The sequence below is a fragment of the Taurulus bubalis genome (assembly GCF_910589615.1).
Source record: "Taurulus bubalis genome assembly, chromosome: 3".
Classification (NCBI taxonomy): Eukaryota; Metazoa; Chordata; class Actinopteri; order Perciformes; family Cottidae; genus Taurulus; species Taurulus bubalis.
The window spans coordinates 27,683,068-27,709,480 of NC_136591.1; the positions used below are offsets into that span (position 1 = coordinate 27,683,068).

At 41.0% G+C, this 26,413-nt stretch overlaps 1 protein-coding gene across 1 annotated transcript; it reads right to left on the minus strand.

Annotated features, from left to right (window-relative positions):
• Positions 1-245: 245 nt before the first annotated feature.
• afg1lb (AFG1 like ATPase b) lies at positions 246-25,781 on the minus strand (the record flags this gene model as incomplete). Its single annotated transcript, XM_079215754.1, has 12 exons — positions 246-1,144; positions 1,563-1,670; positions 3,304-3,444; positions 4,387-4,487; positions 5,459-5,529; positions 6,236-6,318; positions 14,654-14,712; positions 17,873-17,972; positions 21,700-21,827; positions 22,071-22,172; positions 22,271-22,319; positions 25,548-25,781. The coding sequence occupies 12 exons, from the start codon at positions 25,779-25,781 to the stop codon at positions 998-1,000; spliced, it is 1,323 nt and encodes a 440-aa protein (XP_079071880.1). The 3' UTR covers positions 246-997.
• Positions 25,782-26,413: the final 632 nt, after the last annotated feature.

The following is a 26,413-nucleotide window of genomic DNA, read 5'->3' on the forward strand; positions in this document are numbered from 1 at the left end:
TATATTACAGCTTAAATGGTGTGGTATTTATCATATAAGTTTGCAATCATAAAAAACACAGAAATTAACATATTTAGTTATATACAATTGTGCAATATCAAAATATATATGGAGGCTCCTCAGGTGCAAAACAAATGCCAAATTCAGATGTGACTTTTTTATTCTCCAATTTTCACATGTTGTTTCCTGTTACACAAATATCTACTTTTTGCAACTGAAGTGATGTTTTGTGTGTTTTGTGCATTTTGTGTAAATGTGCACCTTTTAAAATCAGACTTGACTGTTGACCTTCTTTACACACCTGCATGACACAAAATAGTCTAGATTAAAGAGGGCGAACCCACCTCACAAAAGTGTTCTCAAAGTGTTTTACTGCAGTTTTCCGCTTGCTGGAGTGTTAGAAATAGAAACTGTAGTCAAAACATCTTGGTGAAGTTCAAAATCAAGATTCGGAATCTGGAATAATTCAATGCCAATCTGACATCTAGTGGGTTTAATGGGTGGAATATATGCATTAATATCATGCATAACATTTTCAATTCATACCAGATTTTATACAGAAAACACACAGAGATTACTATTGTTCTTAAAATCAGGAACAGCTAGAGAATGGTCAACTCCTTCTCTCATTTTGCCACTAGAGGGTGGTAGCCAGCTACTCTGAAGGACACTTTGTCTCTCTGAAGTAAGCAACTGTTTGGCTTGTGGTTCACACACGTTGGGGAGGTTTCCATATTATTTTAAGCAAATAGTCCACAAGAGGGAGAGAGCACTCCTCTGAGAAGAGGACCACACAGTAAACCGGAAGAACACACATGCATGAGATCGAGGGAAGTCGGATCCAAATCAAAAACAGGTATCGAGTTTTGTTATATATTTACTGCGGAGTCTTTTCTTTTTCTGCTAATTATGAACTTCTCTTGAGTAGTGTCAGTAGTTAGTGAGGTACGGCATTGTCTGGAGGTATACACGGTTATCAGGCGGTCAGCAGGGAATGTTAGGTGTTCATGTGTTTCTTGCTGTGACTGCGCTCTCCTTTCGTCCAGTACGACTCAGTTTGCATCTCCATCAGTCGGGAGACGGTCCTCTGGAAGGCAAAGATCTCCTCCTCGGCTGTGAACAGTGTCAGGTGCTCGGCTGCCTCCTGAAGAGAGGAGCCAACACCAGGGTTCACGGCTTATACACTCAAATCCAACTGAAGTTTAAACTTAATTTGGTTAGAGAAACAGGATTAAGACCGCAGAAGGTTGCCTGTTTGATTCCATGCAGGATCAATCATTTTTTTCAGGAATGCCATGTTGTTGTGTCATGAAAACGTACAAAAATGATCTGTGATGAAAAACTGTGTTGTGGATGAAAAACTTCCCTTAACGCCTCCTCACGTTTCAACACAGATGTACAATGTCAGTTTGCTTGGACTTTTATCCTGATGGAAGCGCAGCCTACAATGAGGTGAACTGAACTATTATTTAAAAATAAATCAGTGATGTGATTAACAGATATTTAGATTTTTGGAACAGCTTCCATTCATTAGTGATATGAAGTAACGGTTATAGTTTTACCCCGCTAAGGCCCAGGTCATCAATCAGTTGTCTGTCCCTTTCATCGTCCTCTCCAGTGTGGACAAACAGCCGCTCTATCGGAGAAGCTGCCAGCATCACCACTCTCACCTGGGAAACGAAGGGGAGTAAAAGAGACACAGGAATGTCCACTTTATTTATGAATGTTACTTCCTCAATTATGAATGATATTGATCAATATTAAAAAGGAGAGCAGTTAACTCATTCATTCATTACCTTCTTAAAATGACAGTACTTATATTTCGGGTCAATTTGATGTGTTTTATTGCATCCTTAGAAGATTTTTGTGCATATTGACTTTATCTTGTGTCAAATATAGAGTATATACAGTTCATAGGAAGTGAGCCAATATGAGGCTCTAACTTAAATTGGCTAACTAACTGACTAACTTAAGACTGACTTAAGACTGTACTGAATGGTTATATAATGTAGTGATTTACGATTAAAATGTCTGTGATCATGTCTATCATCAAGCACTTTTCTTTAAAAAAAATAATTAGGGAGGCGAGAGAGATGGAGTGGGCTGCACGGTGGTGTAGTGGCTAGCGCTGTGCATGTATGTATGCATGCATGTGATGACCTGGGAGAAGAAACCTGTGTCTGGTTGTTCCGGTGTACATGGTTCTGAAGTGCCTCCCAGAGGGGACACATTCAAAAAGCTTGTGTTCAGGGTGTGAAGGGTCTGTAGTGATGTTACTAGCCCATTTCCTGATACTCGCAAGGCTATCAAAAGAAGGCTGGGACAAGGTCTTGAGCAAGAATGCAGAAGTATAACTGGAGCTGCATTGTTGGAGGGTTACAGCAGACGGCGCTTGAAGTAAAAGGGACGGTCTGCTCAGCTGCTCTTTGGTTGCACAAAGCCTCACAGACATATTTGGGGATGATTGTGTGCTAGCTAGTGAGCCTTTTGGCAACCACAGACCAGATTTTACAACATGCGTGTTGCACTTCAATGATATGACGCGTGACATCTCCTCTTTTAAATCTCCTTGATTCTGGAGGAGTACAAGTCCTGAATGGAGGGCAGGCTGGCACTAATGTCTCTGCAGTCCTGACATCCAAACAACACAGTGATGGACATACAGGGAACAGAATGGATGATTGTGGTCAGAAGCTCCAAAGGCAGGTTGAACCTCCTGCACTGAAATACATTCTCTTCCGGGCCTTTTTCCTGATTTAGTCCATGTTGGAAGTCCACTTGAGGTGGTGATGGGGGCACTGTTATCTCCACAGTCTTCAGAGCGTTCAGCTCCACGTTGTTCTGATCACGCCATAGGGCCAGCTATTAAACCTACCATCTGAATTTAGACTTCGTTCCAGATGAGGCCGATGACAGGATTTTGCCAGACGGTCCTCCTCGGGTGCAGTCGTTGGTGTAGAGGGAAAAAAGCAGCAGTGGGGACAGCACACATCCCTGGGGGGCACCAGTGCTGATTGTCTGGGTGCTGGATGTGATTTTCACGAGCCTTACTTGCTGCCACTGATTTGTGATCCACTGACAGGTGGAGGCTGGCACAGTGAGCTGGGTTAATTTGGAAAGAACCCTACGCTGAGGCTGCCATCCGAGGCATCATCTGGATCATTGTCCCCTCAATTGATGTGTGCATTGCACACGGAATAATATAGAATAGAACATTTCTGCTACACTATGCTTTCTTGTGCTTCAAACCTTTATGCAGTTAGTGCATTTGTGATATTTTAGTTTTTCAATTGGATGAAGCACCTTGTTGTCGTAGAAGTTGTCTATGAGGGTGGTGAAGCGTCTGGCCTGGTTCTTCAGCGTCAATGTCAGAATGGGAACATGGCGGATGAATACGGTGTCAAAGAGCCGTGCGATTTCCAGGTAGTCACTGGCACCCAGAGGCTGCAAAACAAGTGAGCATGTTACATGAGCTTCTAAACGACAGCAGCACATCACATAGAGTAAATTGTTTCAGTATAGCACACATGCACAGCACCCTTGAAAAGACACACACACACACACACACACACACACACACACACACACACACACACACACACACACACACACACACACACACACTATGATGATTACATTCTGTGGCTATAACAAAAACGTCAACTGTATGATGGGGGCACCTTGCGCAAAAGGCTCCGGCTGATGTTCAGTCCCTGTCCTTGGTTCTTTGCCATTCAGGATGAATGCTCTTAAAATGAAAGTGGACATGCCAACATACAGTATATAGTCAGATGGAAGAGGAAGCCTTGAAGCTTAGATGCCTGCAAAAGCTCACGGCTGTCCATCAGGCAAGAGACTTTACACACACTGCAGATTACTGTACCACACTGCTTTATTTGAGGCACAACAGGCTCAACTATTCACTAAATCGTCAATAAACTGCTTTTTGACATTGAGCAGAAAATAGGACTGAGATTGAGGGAAGGTGATTCAGTTTGAGAGCATTGGTTTGGACAATAAGTACACAGAGGCGGGAAGAAACAGAATAATAAAGAGGTAAGAGCAGTGCTTTGAATTTGAGCAGTTTTGATTAGTGGTGAGTGGATCTTGTGTGTGAGAATGAATGTGTGTGTGTGTGTGTGTGTGTGTGTGTGTGTGTGTGTGTGTGTGTGTGTGTGTGTGTGTGTGTGTGTGTGTGTGTGAAATCTGTGCTCCCTTCCTGCATTGTAACTATACTTGTATTGTAACTAGTCATTTATGTTTCTTATAATGTTTGTTGTAAACACGTTGAGAAAAATTATATATGTACCTACATATGGTGATTATCTGTTTTGTTTTACAATTACAGAATGATAAGACACAAACAAACCAGGATAAAACACTCACTCTGCCACAAAGCTCATCAAAACTACAGTCAGCGATGGAGCCACAGGTCTTTTCCAGAGTCACGTCTCTGCCCAGAACTGTGAGCAACCGAGGGCCTGTAACTATGGAAACACACACCCAAAAATATGACTGATCCTCATATCATACAGATTGTATCATCACATTTATACTGTTGAATCATTATACAAAAATAAATCGAGTAAGAAATTAATCAATCTTAGAAAACAGAAGTCAAATCCTGTTAATGTCAACCCTCTGATATTAACTTACAAAGCGGATTTCTCTACATTATATTCACACGTGTTATTAAAATATGGAGTTTTTAGATTTATATTAAGAGAAGAAAATACAAACGCAGTCAAATTTCTAAACTAGTAATTAACCCATAAAATAAAAATAAAATGACCCGTAAAACTGAACTTTGTGGCTGAAATAAAACAGCAAAACCAGACATCTGATGCATCATTTTAAAAGCTCCAAAACTGAATTTAAAAGGGACAGGTCACTCAAAATTAACCCTTGTGTTGTCTTGGGGTCAAAATGACCCGTGTACGAGTGTATATTTATGTGTGTTGATGGGTCATTTTGACCCCAAGACAACACAAGGGATAAACAAACTGCACATCTTTAATCCCATTTACGAAAAACTAATTTCATTTTTATTTCATAAAATTAAAGTATATAATCCTGAATCATAAGAGGATCAGAGCCACAGGGTAGGAAAATCAAACACAGAAGGTTCTGCCTTTTCATTGGATTTGTGCACAGAAATATTCCATATTCACAGTATTATCTTTAAATGTGGGAAAATGTATGGTACAAAACACTCTTATCAAAGTGGATGAATACACTGTTGCACAAATAAACCCAATTGCATCAACTTTATTGACCAGCTGCTTATGTTTCAAAACCTTAAAAGGGTTCACTTTATACATTGGATTATGCTATTTGTCTACTATCATTCAACAAGGGCTATGCCAAAAGTGTTATCATGCTGCATCAGATTAAAGTATTTACAGGGGGCATACAGTATGCATCATTTAAAGAGCGTGCTCCCCTTTAACTTTCTTACCACTTTTTTGACTTAAGGCCAGCTCCTCAAACAGCGCATCCAAGTCGGCCTCCGCATCAGACTCCTCTGTGCTGAATAAGACACACAGGCAACGAAACAGAGAAGACAAAAATGGATATGAAATTAATAACGTTGAAGTGGCCACATCAAACGATGGCAGAAAGGAGTGCACCGGAGGGTGGGTACTTAGCTTTTCACTCTGTCGGTAAAAAATAGGATGTTAGGTTCTAAACCTGAGCATTAGCCTGTGAATGCATGCCAAATGAGATTGTAAAGTGTGCGTGTTTGTGTCCGTGTGTTCTTGTGTTTTAACACTATGTAAAAGTGTGTGTTGTGCTCTATTTACATACAGTGAAAAGACGAAAGCACTTGAAAGCTCCAATACAGCGATGAGCAACAGCAGTGTCACTCATACCTTTTTTGTCTGTGTGTGTGCGTGTTCCTTCCAGCGTATATGTAATGATGAAAATAGAAAACTCGCTTTTAAAGCTCTACCATTTTCTCATATTCTATTGATTCCTCTTTCCTTCTTTTCATGGATCTCTCATGTTAATGTAGGTCTTTATAAATCTGCCAGTCTGTTTCTCCCCATTTATCCATCTGTTTGCCTTCTCTTTCTGTCCTTTAAAAAAATAAAAATCAATCTTGAGGATGTGCAAAAACATTTCCTGCGTGTGTGTATGTGAATGCAAGCTGTGGATGCAGGTTAATGTTGACTCTTTACCAGACCACTGCACAGCCTGCAGAACAAATGTGATCATTATTAGTGAGTCTCACAGGTAGAAGAGTTTCCCCGCTGCAGTGTTATCCAGCCTCCTGTAGTCGATCCCAGAGTCTAGGCAGATGGTGTGGCAATACTCCTGCACACGCACAAACACACAACATACAGTAGGATGAATGAAAAGTGCCTCAACGGTCAAATATTAAAAGTAAGCCAGCTTATGTTTCAAAGCAATGCTGGAGTTCTGTATTTGTAATGTAGAGGCAAAGCATAACATTAGGGTTATCATTATTTTATTATAACCTAAATATAAATGAGACATTTTAGGATACACCTGCACACTTGTTGTATAGTTAAATTAGCTTGCTAGGTTGTAGTTTCTTGAAATGATAAATACTCTTTGTGTATTCTATTTGAGCTACAGCGTATTCTTTGCGACAAGGTTGTTTATATTCTCCTGCATTCAATGCAATATTTTTTCCTTTTCGTCAACAAATCCGTTGAAAAGACCCAAACCAACAATGCGTTTGTATTTCCTCAATACTTTGCACCTTCCCTACTTCGCCTGTGGTACTCAGACGTAAACCCATTGGTTCCCACTGAAGATAGAAATCTTGAAAAAACAAGTCCCAAATATTTACTGTAGTCTCATTTATAAAAAAGGCTAAACAATTTCCTAAAACAGCTGCACACTGTATTTGTTACTAAACTCAAACATATATGTAATAGTGCATTTGTTCGGGACTATTTTGTCAGCTGCGGATTTATTTAGCTAGAGAGTATTTACAGCAGCAGAACAGTGTACGTATGATTGACGCAGATACACTACAGTGTGTGAGTGTATTGATGTGTTTCTAATTGTTCTTGTCCAGTGGCACTCTGTGGAACAGAGGAATAAGAAATATCACCATTTTGTTACAGAGACTACTTTAAGGTAGGCTCATGTTGGTATGTTCATATAGTCAGTAAATATGAGGAACTAATCAATACCACCAACTTGTCCTTAAAGTTCTTTATGTTATTTCAATTTGGTACCAAATGTCACTAGAATGTAATGATTTAAAATTCAGTTTTTCAGATTTTGGATTAGGGTTTCTTGTTTAGATTCTTTGGGGTTTCATTTCTTGTATGAATATACATTTAAAAATGTTGTACTCTAACTTAATAAAATGTTTTTTCAGTCCCGATCGATATTCTCGTGGAAATCTCTGAGATAACAGAGTTTGTGGAGGTGACAAAGAGCAAATAAGAAACAAGTGAACAAATTCACCAGCAGTGCAACACAGAAGGCAGGAGACATCTTTCTCTCCTCTGACAGCGCCGGGGCTTTGTGACACTTTATGGTGTATTGAGCCGATCTATTGTTCCTGCAGCTATTCAAGTGTGTTACAGCAGGGTTGAACTTGTGATGCGGAGTTCAAACTTTTCCAGATAGTGTAAAACGTCAACAGGATTCATGTCAGGGAGTGCACCACAAACTATAATCATCATCTCCACCATTCTATCAAAGAAAAGAAAGGAATTGCATATCATCCCATCCAAGCCATTGCCGGCTGACTGAGTATTCAACGACAGCTCAGGGAAATTATGAAATCAGTGAATTTCTACCACTGGCCCCCTTAAGCTGCAGGATAATTAGTAATCATCACAAAGCAAGGGGACAGAAATACTCTATTCTTCTCCGCTGTCAACTTTTTATCTCCATGTCCGCTCACACAAACGGGGTTCCCACTCTGAGCCAATTGGCTGAATCAGGCTTAATAACAACCTGACAAACTCGCCCTCCCCCAAGCACAAAAGGGAGGTGTCATTTCATCAACCTACTGTGATCCCACCAACGGGTAAATAGTCCCTCCAAAATGGGAAAAAAAACTTGTCACTATCGCCGCCACATCATTAGAGTCTCAGTTTTGTCTTTTCTCCTGCCATCTTCCACTCCCTCCCTTTATGAACCGTCTCTACCTGCTGTAAAGGCGGCTGATGCATTTGGCTTGACGGAGAAGCGAGGTACAAATAAGAGAGAGGAAAGAATGGAGGAATGGAAACACAATCAGTGGTGATGATTCCATTGGTTATTTATAATCAGATAAGGCTGAAGCCTTACGGGTCATTACTTGATTATCCATCTTGAGGGGATTGTCAAGTTCTCACTCCTCCAAGATTTCCTCCGCCTACACATTGTGGTCTCCCCCTCCAGCATCACACTCCTTTCACAGACTCAAATCCTCGTCAGTCTACTTGGCCGCTTCTTCACAGTCTCATCTCCCACTTAGCTTATTCTGTATATCGTGCTGTACAGCTGGACAACAACAATCTGTATATATATATATATGCATAATGAACAAAATATCATGCATACTATTAATGCCCAAATACTGGGATAATAGTGAGAGCAAAAGTACTTTGCATAAGGGATCTGTTTTTATATTATAATGGTCAAATGACCAATTTCAATCCAATTTAACATGTGTCTCTGACCTTCCTTTGCAAATGTGATGACTTTTCTACAAAGACTTTTCTAGCTCACTATTGACTCAAGAGAAATAATAACAACGTTTGAACTGAAGTCCAATTCTGAAGTCATATTGTGTCTTAATTTTAAACGATTTTAATTGACGAGGTGATCAACACATCAATAATTGACAGCAAATTTAAAAATGTCCCACAAATGTAATGTTCCTGTACCCAATGGCAAAACTGCATTGGAAACTGGCTAATTTACTCAAAAGTATAATATTTTGATAGCAAATTGAATATATTTTGGTTTTGAACTGTTTGGTTGGACAAAACAAGCAATCTGTAGTTGTCACGTTGGGCATTTGTGAGGAGCATTTCTTAATTATTTTCTAACATTAAATTGGTAAAGAGATAAATCAATAGTTCCTATTTTAATTGTCATGCCATAGTATTAGTTTTTTGTACTAGTGGTGTGAAAACTGGCCCTAAATGCAGCCGCCCTACAGAAAAGCAGCGGCACTGCAAATTAAGAGTTTCACTACTTGTTCGGGCACATTCATAAACTCACAGACACAAGAGGGGAGGGAGAGACTGAAGAGAGAGATGACAGACATGAGAATCAGAGTCTCTTTAGAAGAAAGTCATCCAAACACATGTAGCTCCAATCATGTCATTGTCCGAGCTGTCCACTGCTCTCTCTGGACAGCCGTTTAGCATAAAAACAGAGTAGCTTTTTTTTCTTCTGGTCGCTGCCTCCCCTCTGTGCTTGCTCCCTCAACGCCATATCTTTCTCTATCCTTTACTCCTCAAAAAGTTGCTTTTGAGTTTTTCAAAGAGCGCGGTGCTATTGAGCTGCAACAAAAGCCAAGGATAGCTGACTATTGGGCCCTGATGAGGTCCACTCCCTCATTACCCAGCAGCAGAAAACATTTGATGCTTTTTTTGTTTGGCCCAGAGAATTGACCAGGCCTCAAAGAAATGCGGGGTGGGAAGGCTGAAAAAGAGACGAAGGGGGAAGAGAGGGAGAGGGGAGGAGGGGAAAGGTTGTCGTCCATTCAGCCATGTGTGTCTTACAGCCTTCTGTGGAGGGACAGAAGAAAAGAGGGAGGGAGGGATGGAGGGGTCGAGAGAGAGAGAGAGAGAGATGGGGGAGAAAAGAGAGAAAGCTTAAAACACTGCCTTTATGCTGGCAAGTTCTGGACGACTCTTCTGACATCAAAGTGTTTTCAGTAACTGGGGAGCTGCTGTGTGTGTGTGTGTGTGTGTGTGTGTGTGTGTGTGTGTGTGTGTGTGTGTGTGTGTGTGTGTCTGGTGATTTTATTCATTCTTGGGCAGTCGGGTGGGGGGGTACGTGACAATGTGAACACCCTAATTACACCTAATGATCTATTCCCTTAAAGTGTGACCGCCTTGGGCCAGCGATGGTTTGTTCTGAGGGGTCGTTCTCACAACCTCCCCCTGCCTCGGCTGCTCCTCTTGGGGAAACATCTTTTGAGTCGGAGGCCCCACCTTTCCTGATCCAGGACCCCACTGGACCCCCCACCCTCAACCCCTCTCGAGCTCTGATGAGGCCCAAAACCAAACCGCTCCGAATCTTTGTGGAGTCTGTGCTACCTGCACCTGGCCAACAGAGGCTCCGTGTGTGGGGAGCGACACACAGACTATGTGGAGATCGCTTTGGGACTAAAAGCTCTGCACTGGCTTCAGAACAGATTTCAGCATTTCACTTCTGTAACATTGTCTAACTCACGATAGACTGTTTAAAATGTATCAGGACTAGAGATATTATCGCTTTTATTCCACACTATCTTCTTCCTTGTCAAAACAACATGCTGCCTACATTACCCACAATGCAACGCAACTGCCAACAGTTCTATCAGAAATAATTAAATTTAGCGGTCAATGGAGAGCTGCTAGCCTCAAGCAGAGATGAGTAGCTCCAGATCTTTTTCCTTTAAAAACTCTTCAGGCCATTGCTTTTATAAAGTACAGCTATTGTTTTAAAATGGCTGAAGGCAAACCAAAAGTGTTACGAGGCGCATTAAACTGCTTTGATCTTTTTTAGATTGTGGAGGGTCAAATGAGGAGATCAGACCCAAGTTATGAGAGAGCTGAATGTGTTTTTTTTTATTGAATTTTTTAAAATAATGATAATACTGTCGCTTTCACTGATTAAAAAGACAAACGGTGGCGGCGGTACGTTCTAAATTCTGTTTTATTACTTAACGGGCGGTTTGTGTGATGATGTCTGTATTCAGCCAAAGATTGTGTATAAGCTTCATTCTGTAACAACACTGTACAACAGAGTGATACATCTTCTAGTGATGCACGTGATGCTAATTTCACATCTTACTTAATTAACTCTGTTGATTATCTTTCCTATCTACACTATCTAATAATCTAACCTTTAAATCTGATTAATTTTTATCTATTTATTTCCATTTGATCTATTTGTGTTTTAGTCTGCCACTATTATTCATTTTATGTAATGCTATATGTGAAGTAGTTTGACTTTTACCATACAAAGTTGTCTTGCCTTATGTGAGCAGTAATTTCAGCAACAGTAAACACGTTACCATATCTTCAGAAAAAGAAAATCTAAAATGTTTTCGTCTTTTCAGCTTTATGATGTTACAAATGTGAAAACAAGGCAGAACATCAAGAAGCGAGCGGGTTGATCAAGAACCTAACAGGCTGAGTGCATAACAAGTGTAGAAATGGTTTTAAATATACATGTTAATGAAGTTAAGTGATGGCAAGATTTCTGAATTAAGTGTTGCCTTCAGATTGCAGGTGGTCTGCTTTACAAATGAACATATACTAGACCGAATAATGCACGTGTGCGCATGCATGCTCGATCAAACACGTGCACAATTTTATAATAAAACAGCAGAAAATATCATTTAGGCAGCAGGTCACTGGATCGATTCAAAATGAGGCGATAAATAAAGACAGAATTAATTTCTTGTGTTCAATAGGAGAGAAAAAATGATTTGTCCTTTATTAATTGTTCAGTTTTGTAGAAGCGAGACACTAATATGAAAGAAGTGAGGTACGCCCTCGAGGCATACGGTGAGTGGCGCTGCCCTGCCATGAAATGCTCTGGAAGACAATGAGAGTCATCAAATATCAACATCCATTTGATTTGAACTGGCAGGCTGCCGGCTCTTCACGAGCAGTCCTTCTCACCAAGGTCTTCATTGGAGGACCACAGCCTTCTCATTCCTCATTTTTTCTTTCTCTATCATCCCATTTTTATTTATATATTTATTTTTCTATCATCAGCAACTGCACAGCACACAGCAATTATTAACAATGACACACACAAAAAAAGAGGAGAATGGATCAAAAGAAGGGTTAAAAACAGCCGGAAACACAGAGATACTCAAAGTTGCCTCAGGGTTGTTGTCATGTTTTCCTCCCCTCGGCAGCATTGTAAAGTCACTATTCTGCTACCAAAATACAGAGACCTGACCTTGGGTAAGTAAAGCCAGCGAGCAGAGCGGGATAGTAATAGAATAAAGAGCGGGGATGGAGGGCTAGAGAGAGGATGGGCGATGAGAAGTGGAGTGGAGAGGGAGGACAGTTTGTGAGAGAGAAAGAGTGTCTTAGTTACAATACTGGCAGTATCCATTAAAAAAAGCCCTTAAACCCTGTATTTTTCAGAACTCTGAGCTTTGCCATGGCTACAAAGAAAAAGAAGCCTTAACAACTGAATAGGTTTCCTGATGCAGTCTCCAGAGACACTAAAAGGACAAGAAATTACAAATGACTGAGTGGATGGAAAAACTAGAAAAAATACTAAAAATCGAAAAAAGCAGTCAGAGACTTTAGGTTCAGGGAAGTTATTTGCTATCCATGTCTGGCAAGTGGGTCCACTAGAAAGTTTGTACATAATATAATGATTTGATGATTTCTTATTTTGAAGATAAGTAAACTGGATAACTTGGGGGAGGGAGGATGGGGTGTTTAAAAGGGGGGTCCCAACTAATCAGAAGTCAATAGTTAAATAAAGTCGTCAACCCAGGCGGACGGAGTTGGTGGATTAACCTCTACCACTCCAGCTCAGGTGATAGGGCGGAGAGGTCAGAGGCTATTTTTTTACTTTTTAACACCCTCATTCACTCCCTCTCCCGCTATAGAAACACACTCAGGCACGCACATACGAGAGCGGGGCGCATCAGAGAGGAGGACCCGCACCACCGGGCCTTGCCAGCATTAATTCAATCTATCAAGGGTCAGCTAGTTAGCAGCGTGACCTCGCTAAAACACGCTTTAACTCCACAGAACGGTCCGCCATAGAGAACGCACCCCCGGAAAAAACGACGACCCCGAAAACCAGATGGCCTCACAAAGGAGAACATGGAACCCTGAAAGAGAGGAGGTAGTGCGGGACAGAGAGGGACAACAGGCATTCAGGACCTTGATGAGGGTGGATTAGAGAGGGGAAGGGTGCTGCCGGGAGAGTGGGTGGGGAGCAGGGTGACTTCCCGGTTGTAATGCGTTCACGTTTGTATGTGTTTGTCCATGTGCGTGCGTTTGAAGATATAGTGGAGCTCTGATGACCATGAAACTGGCACTGCAGATCGACAATGTTGCTCTTGTTAAAGCACCTATTGTTGCACTTTACTACTATTATGTTCTTATTTTGTACACAACAGCACTCACAGCGAGGTTTGTGATGTAACAGGTACATGTGATGGGGTCATTCTAATCTTGCAACAACATACTTATTATAATATCTAGCCTGACTAATAATGGAAATTTTAAGCCAGACTAACAGCGTTATTTGGGAGAAGGACAATTTCATATTCTTACCAGATATACCTAAATCTACTCAGATGGGATGCTATGCTAAACCTATTTGGTCTATTTTAATCTCTGGGTTGATTTATATAAAAATGTTGCTTTCTAAAAATGTTCGTTCATTACATATTATCGACGAGTACATCTAACTACCAATATAGTAGTTTATATTTTTTGTTTTTGGAATATTCCAACCCAAGACCAATATACAAATAAATATTGGTAGGACTATAAGCATTGTATTTATACAATTTTAATACCAGTGTTTGATAAATGTGTTTTGTGTTTAGTTGCAGTAGTAAAGCATATTTATTAAATGAGAACTTAAAAAACGGTTTGCCTCATTAAGCCGTACAATTCAAGTAGCACTTTGAGTGGTGATTTTCAGAACTTCAGTCACAAGAGAGTGTTTTTCTGCTACATGATATTGGCTGTGAGTGTAATCCAGTCAGACCTTTGCTGTATTTATGGACAAACATCATACATTACCTTAGTTTGATCTAAGTATCTGCCATTTTTTCTTATGAACACTATAAGAATATACAGTATATATATATATATATATATATATATATATATATACACACACAGGCCTGATACACTACAGTCGGATATTGCTTGCCGTTACTATTTAGACCAAATACCAATAAAAGATGCAAGAATGCTGCCCTCCTCTGTTGCAAAATGCATGACAAGAAATTATTATGCAATTATTTATGATCACTCCAAACACATCAATGATCATCTGAGATGCAGGCAGGATAATGGTGCTACCTGCTTAAATTGCAAAGTAGATTTTTCGCTGGAAATGCTAGCCACCGCATCGCTCCTCTCCTCTCCTCTCCTCTCTCCTGTCTCCTCTCCTCCCCCCTCTACCCCCCCTTACTTTTGAAATGCAAGCAGTCTGGGTCAGTCACTCAGCTCACATCCGCCCGTCTCTCATTCACATTACCTGTGTTCACTCGCACTCTTTCCATCTCCCTCTACCTTTCTCTCTGTGAGTCTTTCACCGTGCCCTGGTATGATCAAAGACAGCTTTGTGACACTGTGCGAGGCATCCAGGAAGCAGAAAACATCAAACCACTAAAGAGCAACTTGCAAAACAAGACAGACACAGAGGGATGAGACGCACATGCGTGTGTGTGTGTGTGTTTGTGAGAAACAAATGAATTAATTAACAAGACAAGAGAGAGGGATGACTTTGTCTCTACCTTTAGCACGTCGATGAAAGGTAGGAAGGTGTCCCTCTGAAGTCCGTTTTTGTACAGATCTGAAAGAGGAGGGAGGGCTTGTATTAGAGCTGCTGTTTAGCCTCATAATAATGTCATTCCCTCGCCGCAGATTGGCAGATAAAGTGGGTTTTGATGAACTGAAGGATGGGTGGGGAGGCACGACAAAAGGACTGGGACCAGGAGAGAAAAATGGATTTCTCTACCGGCAGCGGCAGCAACATAAAATTCATTACATTCCCAAACAATGGTGGCGAGAGAAAGGACTGTCGCCTTTTCAGCACGGACAATGTCCACAGCAGCTCTCTGAATAGATGTTTCAATTAGCTCGGCTGGAACAAATTACATCTGAAGTAGCATCCCTGATAGACAGATAAAACAGATAGGGATTCACACACAACACGGACAAAGACACACACCCACAGACACATGGGAGGCTTAAGCTTTCTCCAGCTGTGAACGTAAACAAGCAGTTGATGTTGATGTTTGGGCTTAAGCTTATTACAGTAGCCTTGGACCCGCCGCACTCGCTAAATAACTCCTATACTGTATGGACTGTGCCAACTATTAGACATGACTATTGCCAATGAGTAGTTAAATACTGTGAGATAAAACCTTGTTTGCCTTCTTGGCGATAGAGACCACTCTGATGTCTGTACAGTACATAGGAAGCTGAAGACAGCTTAACTTAGCACAAACACTGAAAAAGGTGAAATGGTATAGTTATAGGTTGCAAAGCTTACCAGCACCTCTAAATTCACTAATTAACATGTCTTAAATTGTGTGTTAATCAGCACACAAGCCAAACTAGGGGCCAACTATTTTTCATTGTACTGTTTTTTTGCTATAAATATATGCTGCTGGCAAGGACATTTATTACTTAATACATTACTAAATAATTGAATGTACTCAAGTCCTTTAATGTAAACGGCATGTGATCCACTGCACTGAGGGCGTTCCACTCCAAAAAACACATTTATCCATCTAACCCTCCTCAATCTCATTAAACTCCTTCAGTGTATTAAAAACAATAAAACACTACTTTAGCCGTTCTAACAAAACCCTTTTTCTAAATATCCCCTCCACACACATCTAGGGCTGTTTGATAGCGGGATCTCCACATCAATAAAGATGGAAAATGTATGCCTTTCATGTCCAGTTGTCTCTTATTGCTTTTAGTGTTCCATTAACCATGTAATTAATACCAAGTAGCCCCTCTATCAAGTTTGCATGGTTTGGCGCTTTGTTCTTAATAGCTAGTAAATATCAGAGACAGCGTCTTTGTCTCAGAGAGCCATCTTGCTGCCATCCACTTCCTACCCACTCAAGACTTTGAGACATCAACGTCTTCCCCGAGAAAGAAAAAGACGTCAGATAGCACACGTGCATTTATCTCCACCTTGATCGCCGCCTTGCTCATTCCTCCTCCAACCTTGCTCCACTGGCAGTTAATGCAACATCAAAGCTTGTTTAAAGCGTGTTGTCATGTCTCTAAAAGTGAGAGCTGTTTCAAATGTGTCTCGCCTTGTTTGCTGTTAGCAGGAAATAGGTGGCGTGATCTTGTAAAGCAAAATTGATCCTTGCTGGAGTATAAGCGCCTTTGGATAAGAGTATTAAGTGAACATTAAGTGAATAATGTAGATGTATGTAAAGTAGGTGAATAATGTGCTGGTTCAAGAGGAGACGAGGCAAACATTGATGTTCCAGGAATATTACTTGCTATTTCAGCTGCAGGGAGATGTGTATGACGTCGTTAAGAGGACCTTCAGGGCTCAGGCATTGTTACCTCCTCAAAGGAGGTTATGGCTTTGGTTCGATATATTTGCTTGTTCGTAAGCAGGATTACAGAAAAAACTACTGGCCTGATTTCTATGAATATTGGCGGAAGCGTGTAACATGGGCCAAGGAAACAACTATTACATTTTGGAGCAGATTGGCCTTGGCGGGGGGGGGTCTGCGTTCTCCGGGTGCCCTTCTAGATTGACAATGCTTCACTGCCTGAGTGAGCATTTTTATAGACCATAGAGTTGCTTTAATTATTGAAGTGGTGAAAGCTTGCAAGTCTTGACAGTAAGCAGTTGCTTGTTGCAAAACACTTCAACACACCATGCTCAATTCCCCATACATCTTTAACAGTATTATGATTTACAAGTCACATAATGAACTGATGTACAAGAAATTGGAAAGAACTTCCGATTCCATCTGGATGAAGGTGTATGTTCAGAAATATTTGGGGGACATTGGAGAAGAGATTAAGTGATGTATTTCATTTTGATTGTTTGAAGCTACTATGCGCCTTCAACAACTCATCAATCATTTTAACTTTTTAACTTAACACCGGAAAAATGTGTTGGTTTAATTTTCCGGGATACATAATCCTGATTAAAAAAACGAAAAATGTAAGTGTGTAAAACACTCCACTTCATTTGTTCACATCCTGTGTATATGACAGTATGAACATGGCTGTCGGTACGTTAGATATCTGCATGCAAAAGGTAATTGTGGCTATAGTCAGCAAGATATCAATAAAGTAATGTTGGTGTTAGAAAGCAATCTTTTAGGAGGCTATGGATCAGAGTTCGAGCGGGTTGTCCACTAATCTGAAGATCGGCGGTTAGATCCCCGGCTCTTCCAGTCCGCATGTCAAAGTGTCCTTGGGCAAGATATTGAACCTTAAAATGCCTCCAAAGGCTCTGGCCATCTGTGATTAAATGAGCATTAGCGTATACCTTATGAATGTTGGCAAGTAGTGTAAAGCACTTTCAGTAGTTGGGAGAAAGGCACTCGATAAATGCAAGTCCATTCACCATTGTGTCATATTTGGACAATATTTTTCACAAATCGAGATGATTTGGTTTATTTGTTCGTAAGATCCACAGCAAGGAAAAGCATCTTCAGATATATGCCGTGATTGAATTACTTAAAATTCTGCACCATTATGTAAATAGATTATATGTATTATATAAGTAGATTTAATATTTCTTGTCGATACTATTACTGCTGTGGTAGTTTTTGTTACTAAGATGCTCCTTTACTTTACTACACGAAAAGAGTGCTACTTAGATGCCTGCAATCTTACACTAAAGCATCTTACCTGTTCACTAAACTATGTGTTCGCTAACAAGAATATCATTCATAAACAGGAGCTAAAAACACACATAAAAAGGTACAATGAATGTGCTTAAACACCAGTTGTCGTACCATCAGGGGGTCTGTTGGAGGTGGCCACCACTACCACTCCGGTCTTGAACAGCGTCTCAAACAGCTGCTTCAGGATCATGGCATCAGCAATGTCGCTCACCTGACAGGACAGAACCAGAGAAGAAGAGAGACATTCATGAACTGTATAATTTACCTTTTCTTGCCACAGTACATGTGTGTGTGTGTGCGCGTCTGAGGTTTAACCATGCCATCAACACTCCATGTTGATTAGGGTCATTCAGGTGTGCTCATTCAATCCTTTGTGTCTGGTCATGGCCATTCACACTGACACACACACTGACACACACACACTGACACTGAAACACACACTGACACACACACACTGACACACACACACACACACACACACACACACACGCACACACACACACACACACACACACCACTTGAACTGACTGCAAATGGTCACGAAGCGGCTTTCTGCTGAGGACAAGTAGCTGAGGCAAGGCAGCGGCCCCGAGCTAATCAACTGACCGAACGTAAAGAAAACAAGGAGGAAGAAAAGTGATGAAAATGGAGCAATGTGAATCCAGTCTGGGGTCACAATGGCAGACAAAGCGTCTAACTTAATGACCACATAAAGGTGTGTGTTGTATGAACTACACAAGGTTATCCAATTCAACTGTCCATTGCCTTTTTCATCTACATTATTTCCATGAGTCCACAGTGAACAATGACAACACTGAAGCAAGGACGTTGGTCGCAAAATGAAGAGTCCTGACCTTTCTAGTAGTGATCCACTTTTGTTCATTTTCTCTCATCTCTCTCTCTCTCTCTTTCACTTCTGTTGTTCAGTTAAAGCATCATGTACAATGTATAACATGTAAAATAATTTAATTATTTATATTGTTGCGCACAGTCGCCAGCCTCATGCTAATCAAATACATAAAAAAAAAAAATCTGTCAAAATGACATACAAATAAACCAAGACCTTCCCTTAGAAAGTAGAAAGACATTTTGAGGAGAAACATTTCACAGAATACCAACCACATTTTAAATAAATTGAGATACATTTAAAGTGACTTTGCTATTATCTTAAAGAAAGGCCATGAAACCTTTTAAGAACTGCGATGTCTTGAATCAAAGGAAGACTTCTGTCCTGCCTTCTCCTCTTACTCCCTCTTACCTACTCTCCTGTATATAACAGGTACTTCTGATGGCCATACCCACGGCATATGCCTCTTTTCATACTCTGGAGAGTCTTCTGCTTTTGCATATTAGCCCCACTGCCCTTGCCAATACTTGATTAACATTTGTGTTAAAGCCTTGATTTCGCTAAGGAGAGGTGGCTAGGGGCATCAAATTAGTGTGTGTGTGAGTGATTGTGTGTGTGGGTAATGAGAATCAACAGAAAGCCAAGGCTCTGTATTTCTCTGAAGGGGCCCCCATTTCCTCCGACCGCAGGATTTTATTTTCATTTCAAAAGAATCATTTAAAAATGACCTTTTATACAACCTGGATTTGTTTATTCATGTGCCCTCAACATGGGCATAGTATGAGGGGCAATATTGATTGCTGAATGAGTCGGAGGAGAGGGAAAGAGAATGGGTACCCACAGAATGAGAAAGGTGGAGGGGACTGATGCAGCACTTGTGGAACACAAAAATAATGGTGCAATCTCCGTCAGCCAATGCCGATATTTAAATGAGCATCCAATTACTCAAGCGACTGTCAGTTTACAGCTGAGGCACACGGGTGCCAAATTAAACCTCTTTTGATGTTACAGCTCTTTATGTACACAACCTATGAGCAATTTCACAGAGGCTGCACAGTGACTGAGGCCCTGAGACAATGACGCTCAAGCATTTTCTTCTCATTCTTCGTCTTACTTCCTCGCTCTCTTCCTATCTTTCCATCTCGGACCTCTCAATGGCGAGTATTCATTAGGAGAGCTGGGTGGGGGCTGTAAAAGGAGGGAGGGGGGCTACAAATTACTGATAATGGCAAGGCGCTAATGAAGAGAATGGAGAAATGTCATTAGCATTTAAGAGGATAAGATCCATCTGACCCGCCGCCGCCAGTCGCTTTCTAGCTCCACTCACTTAAGGAAGCGGGAGAGTGCGACTGATACCCAGAGCCTCATTTGCATGGCTGAGTGGAGGAGGATGCTGATTGGTATAGACTCCCCCCCCACCAACCCCAACTCTCCCAACCTCGCAACCTCTTGTTTATGCATCACAAACAAAGTGCACATGTCTGCTTGTTTCCCCTCCATTCACCGATAGCAACAGTCGACACGCGAAAACAGCAAAGCTGGCGACGGCAAACAAAACAAATCAATGAGAATGCACAAACAGCGCCGCAGTTTAAAATGTGAAAGACGGGTGGATGAAAGGAGCAGCTCTTGATCCTCACAGATGCATAGAGAGTGATTAAAGAGAGCAAGCGCACCTTCTGTGACCTTTGACCTGCTGGCATTAACTGTAATGATATCAGTAAGAGGAACAGCATTGTGCTGCTAACAGATGTGTTTGGCTGGCTAATGATGGAGACAGAAGCACACATCTTTCTCTACTCTACTCTCTAGTGAATGACTAACTACTTTACAGAGAATACAGAGCTTCAGTCGTGGCTCTCTCCTTTGACACTGCAGAGTAAAATAAAGAGAAGTTCTGCAGCACTAATGGCTGACAGTGCCTTTCAGTTCTGTAAATCCAGTTTTCTCAAACTATGGGTGACTTTGGTTTTAATGGTTTGGGTGCAAACTGACAGTGTGAGTGCATAAACAAGCAACAGGAGCAGATCATCGACTCGACTGACTGCTGCAGTTCCAACGTAATGACAAGGAAATGTTATATATCAATACATGTGACATTCCTCATGTATTTACGGCTACTGTAGTAGCGTATATCACTGTTGTACTACATACTAAGGAGAGAGAATGTCCCATTGCTACTGGGAGTCATTTACAATTATGTTATATTCAAAAAGGCCACTAGGTGTCCCCAGTCCTGTTTTTGTGGGGGTATCAAGATCTGACGCATGCAGTTGTTCAGACAGGAAAGACACTGGCTTTATTTAAACATGAATAGTTTCTTACAAATTGAAAACTCAGTTCTTAACTTAGAATAAAAAGAGTGCAAAATGTAACATGTTTTTTTTTCTTTACATGCTTTTGATGTAGCAAGAAAGAAGGGTAAACCGTAAAGCAGTTATTACGACCCACAAAAGAAACAGAACTGTAAAACGTCCCTCTGTTTCTTTCTTTTCAGAATTAAAAATGATCTGATCTGTGAATTGTATATGCCAGTCTCAATTCCTGTGTCTTTCTACTCATTCTGGCTTTGTGTTTGGCTTTAATCTTTAACATATCGGCTGTTGGCTTGCCTTTCCCCTCAGTATAATGTAAAAATAATTACTTCAGCATGACTGTAGGTCAGATGGTCTATTTATCTGGAACATTATTTGCCATATTAAGTTTTAAATATGAACGTTGTACAGCATCACGGTCGATTGGGAATTCTCATTGTTTAATCCTTTATAAGATATTATCTATCCCATACACACAATATGCTTCATGACGTATTTACTTTAAATCTTTGGCATATTTTAAAGACTAGGGTATTTATTTAATCATCCCAGCTATTACCATAACGTTCCTAAGCATCACCATAACATTTTTATATAAAGTTGCACTAGCAGTATATTTACCAGTATCCCTTATTACTAGTGTCAGAGTAGTACTGTTTAATCAAATGTAAGCAGTTGTTATATGGTTTGCTGCTTGCAACTAATGTTCAAGCTGGTTTTAAGAACACACACACTCACACAAAAACACACGCATACGCAGTAACAAACTCGCTCACCTGAAACTCATCAAAACACAACAGGCAGGTTTCATTGCTGATCTCCATGGCAACCGGTGATATGGGGTCATAGGTGAACATTTTCCCGAGCTTTCGTTGTGGCAGGCTTTGTTTCCCCCGATGGATCCCTTGAAGCAGTACACAAACGTCAGGCACATCTTAAAGCACACCTGCATCGGGAGCCCAAACCCAATGACAATACCGAATAAGGCGGTAATTTCACCTGTATGCATAATGGTAGACAATTAGCAGGAGGGGTTCAGGACAAACAGAGAGCTATAAATATAGGATCTCCAGCGCACGAGGAGTCATTAAGTCAAGCCAGCAAATCTTCAGCAGTTAGCACTGTGGAGTGGGAGGATAATACTCACTTTTATGGATGTCCAACATGAAGCCATTGAAGTGGACTCTCTTTTTACAAGTGTTTTCCACATGAGAATAAAACATATCCATGAGCATGGTCTTCCCGGTGCCTGAGAGGGATTAAAGAAGAAGCAATTGTTCTGACTTCTTGTAGAATTTAGCACCATAGAAAATACCAGGGTAATATTTATTTATTTAGTGATCCTACCAACATCTCCATAGATGTAGAAGCCTTTGGGTGGTGGTGAGGGTTCCTCCTTTGGGCAGAAAGAGGAAAACATGAGGATTTGACTAAAGTATTGTTTTACATGAAATATTTTAACAGCTGCTTGTCATCATAAACAACAATGCACAGCAGTTAATCATAAATCACTACGGTTATTCAAAAATGAATTCCTGATTGATTCAAAAAGCACAAAACACTTTAGCGGGTGACCTACATAAACTTCGTTATATTCATTAACATATAAGACTGATCCATCGTTTAATAAACAAAGTATGCTGAGGCATTAAGCCACCACTACAGTGTGAGGTTTCACATTCTCCAGACTAGCCCACTGCAGGGGAGGAAGACAAAGGGGATCTAATCAACAAGACAAGCCAGGGTTCCCACGAAAGAAAAGCATCATCAGAGGAACAATGGGGGGATTTGTCAGACAAAACGGAGAGGACTGGATGAGGCTCCATACGAGATGGAGTGGACTTGTCTGTGCAGCCTGTTTAGCGCTGCTAATTGTGATACGGTACTGTTGCATTGAGGTGCTGCTGGAAGTCATTGTGCTGCCTGCCTCCTATCATCAAAAGGTCCTTACTTAAAAAAAAACGTCTTCTGTGTGACCAAGCTGAGAATATCAAGTAAAGCCAAATATCTCTAAGCCATGTAAACAAATATGCCATCAGTTTAATCATGACATGTAATGATAACTTAGAGCATATTTGTATGTAGGAGGATAAATGATAGATTTTTAATACAGGGTCTAACAACAGGGTGGTTGAGGATCGTCTATCTCTGTAACCGGGCAACGCCAAATAGCTTTGGAACTAACTAGGCACTAAATAGAAAGGTTTGTCCTCTTAAAATTAAATTTAGCAACTATTTTATGGAGATGGTACACAGTGTCCTCTGCACAAGGAGCACTTGACTCTGGATAAATGCAGAGAATGGCCAATTGAAGACCAAATGAAAAAAACAAACTTGTTACCCATCCTCTCTCTCTGCCCTCTCCCTGCTCCTCCCCTCAACCCCCTCCGCCTGTCCTGTGCTGGAGTGAAATACTGGAAGAGCAACAAGCCTTTCCTGTCTGCTCTGGCATAACAGTGTGTGACTTCTCCCTGACTTCCCAAGCTGCCCTCTGGCATGGCGGGGTAATTGTCAGTGGTGGCTGGAAGCCATTCTGCCACGGAAGAGTGGAGAAGGACAAGGCTGTCCCACAGCCACTCTGTCTAGCGGATCTCTGTGGCCTTGTCTCACCTCCTAGAGGAGGATATAGACTGGCACATGAGTGGAAAGTTCACATGCAGGACATGGTCACTTTGGCTTTGAAATGACTTCAGGAAAACCGCGTTTGCACATGTTTATCTACAGCCAGAGACGTCATGTCTCTCACTAAGAAGGTTAAAGGAGTGATTGTAGGTGTCTACGTTAGGTCTAAGTGGTTTAACTGTCCTGCTGGAGACCTCCTGTGTACAGGAGGATGATGCAGGTCTGACTTGTAGAGAGTGGCTCCCTCGAAACAATGGCCCATTGTTAGCCGACCATCCGCAAAACCACGCCACATTGGGTCAATATTAAGTCAATTGTCTCTCCTCACAGACTTGGTCAGTTAGTGAGGACAATGGCGGCACTTCCAAAGAGAGAACAGACACCAAAAGGACAGTGGTATGACCTGATTCAAACCAGATTAATTGCATAAGTCCTCCAGTCAGTGTGTATGTGTGTGTGTGTGTGTGTGTGTGTGTGTGTGTGTGTGTGTGTGAAAGACAGAGCAAGAAATAAGGTGCAAGTGGAAAGGGGGCGTTGGTGTTGATAGCCTAACACCAAAGTATTTGTCAGAGTCCCGCATCAAAAGCAAAAAGGACAAGAATGGCCCAGACAATGGGGATCCCCTCATTACTGCATGGAGATGGTGAGAGAGTGAGAGGAGTGCCGGGACGGGCCCAGCGGGAGGTCTGCCCTGCTGCCTTCCAAAATCTCTGCCTAACCCTATTTGTCTGTGCCAGCCAACCAACAAAACAACTCTCACAACCAAATACTAGACAGTCAGCTCCCCTGACCTAAAAACAACAACAGCCCCCTACATAACGCCGTTCCAAAACTCACATGCACAATACACTTCCCAGACCCCTACCCTCCCTTTGACCTGAGCCCCATGGCCACCATCAGTGATACAACTGGAGTACAGTGCAGCGGACTCTGTGAAGACCTTTCACATGTTAGACGTCAATGAGACTTTATAAAAGAGAGTCCAGATGCCACACTGTAAAGAAATTCATGCTGTTGTGATTGTAAATGTATTGTAATCACTCACTATGTTCTACCAAGTGTCCAATATTTTTACTTTTCAACATTTTATGTCAGAATTCATTAATTCTCAAAAATCCCATAAAAGACAGCATGTACAGTGCTTTTTGCTTTATGTTCAAACAATGCCAAATATCAATGAACTGCCCAAAATATCAAGTGACTACTTCTATTGAGTGTATATTATGGAGAGAATAGTGAACAAGTGAATGGGGGCATGATTTCAGACATCGCATTAGTCGAGTGCATGCAATTCATTATTAAACTGGAAATAGTAGATTGACAAGACAAAACCCCACTCAAAGGTCTACTTACAGGCTTTCTCTTGCCACTTCAACCACATCACATGGTCTTTATGAGGGGCTGGAGTTTGCTCAATTGTCATAAAGTTGGATCTGTTGACATACAGGTCCAGTAGCTATTTGTATTATTATCAGAACAGCTACTGAACGTACATATCAACAGATGCATCTCTGTAAAAACTGACCAAACTCCATCATATGGAAAAACCCCTGCAAAAAGTGATTATAGTTGAGTTTGGATTGTTTTGTCAAAGCTCTAGTATTGACTGGTGGTCTTGTATAATCTGCAAATATTACATGCAAATACTCCCTCTACCACATGGACTATAACAGAGTATTGAGTTTATGTTTTGAGAATTCATGCACTGGTCACGCACTGACAACTAATTTGCAAGGATCATAGTGTATTATAATTCGACATTAACCTTTTTATAATGCATAGTGATTATGAAGCATTGCAATGTGATTATACGTTACTGATAGTAGACATTGTTGGCTTTAAGTTAAACATGTATTGTACAATATTGTGTGTTGTTCTTGCATATATTTTTTTCACTTTACTTAAAGCAAACAATGCCTACTCAGAGTAACTTATAATGACATTAGGATTGAATGCACTATAGACATGGGCGTCATAGAAAGTGTCACCATAACTCCTTTACCTTAGCAGCAGATCCACTAGAGTTTATGTTGTTACTGTAGTTCTGCAGGGTGAGCTGCAGCTGAGACAGCTGCTGGAGAACCTGTCTTTGCTGAGGATCTTTCCTCAGGGAGCCACTCTCAACTAGGCGACTATAGTGTCCGCTGAAGGCACAAGTATCTGCTGCTGGAGACTCAGAGGAGCAGGATGATGCGGATGAACTGCAGCTCCTCCAACTAGCGTAACCTTGAAGCATTACAGCAAAAGCATTCTCTGTTAATTCTTACACAAAGCATACAAACATACCTTCATTCTATATACCGTTAGAGGCAATGCAACCGTGATTGGAAAGAGAAGGCGCTACAGTAGTGTAATCAAAAGGTTATGAGCGATGTTACCGAATACATATTTTAATAACTGAATACCATTGACCTACAATATAACGGACAGACACACACCGTTTCCTGAGTAAATGTCTGACAGTCGGCACACTTTCTTTGAGGTCAGAAAAGTGTCTTTTCGGAAAGCAAATATTGAGTACCGGACGGCTGCGATGATCGGGTACGCCGCCATGATGTTTCAACAAGCTAAAAACTTTATTGACAAACATTTGACAAACATAAACCACATGACACGCATGGTAGTCTTGAATACGTTTATATACATTCATACATATATACAAACAAGTAAACTATGAGGAATACATCCGCCATATAATAAGTAAATAAATGACTAAATTATAAATAAATGTAATAATAAAATAAGACATGTAGAAATAAAAGCCTCACTTACGAAATAACCCATACATGTTCAGGTTAATTGAAAAACAAAAAAAACTGAAGAAAAAACCCCTGCTAATTTCGACCGAAATATATCTCGGTTGTTGAT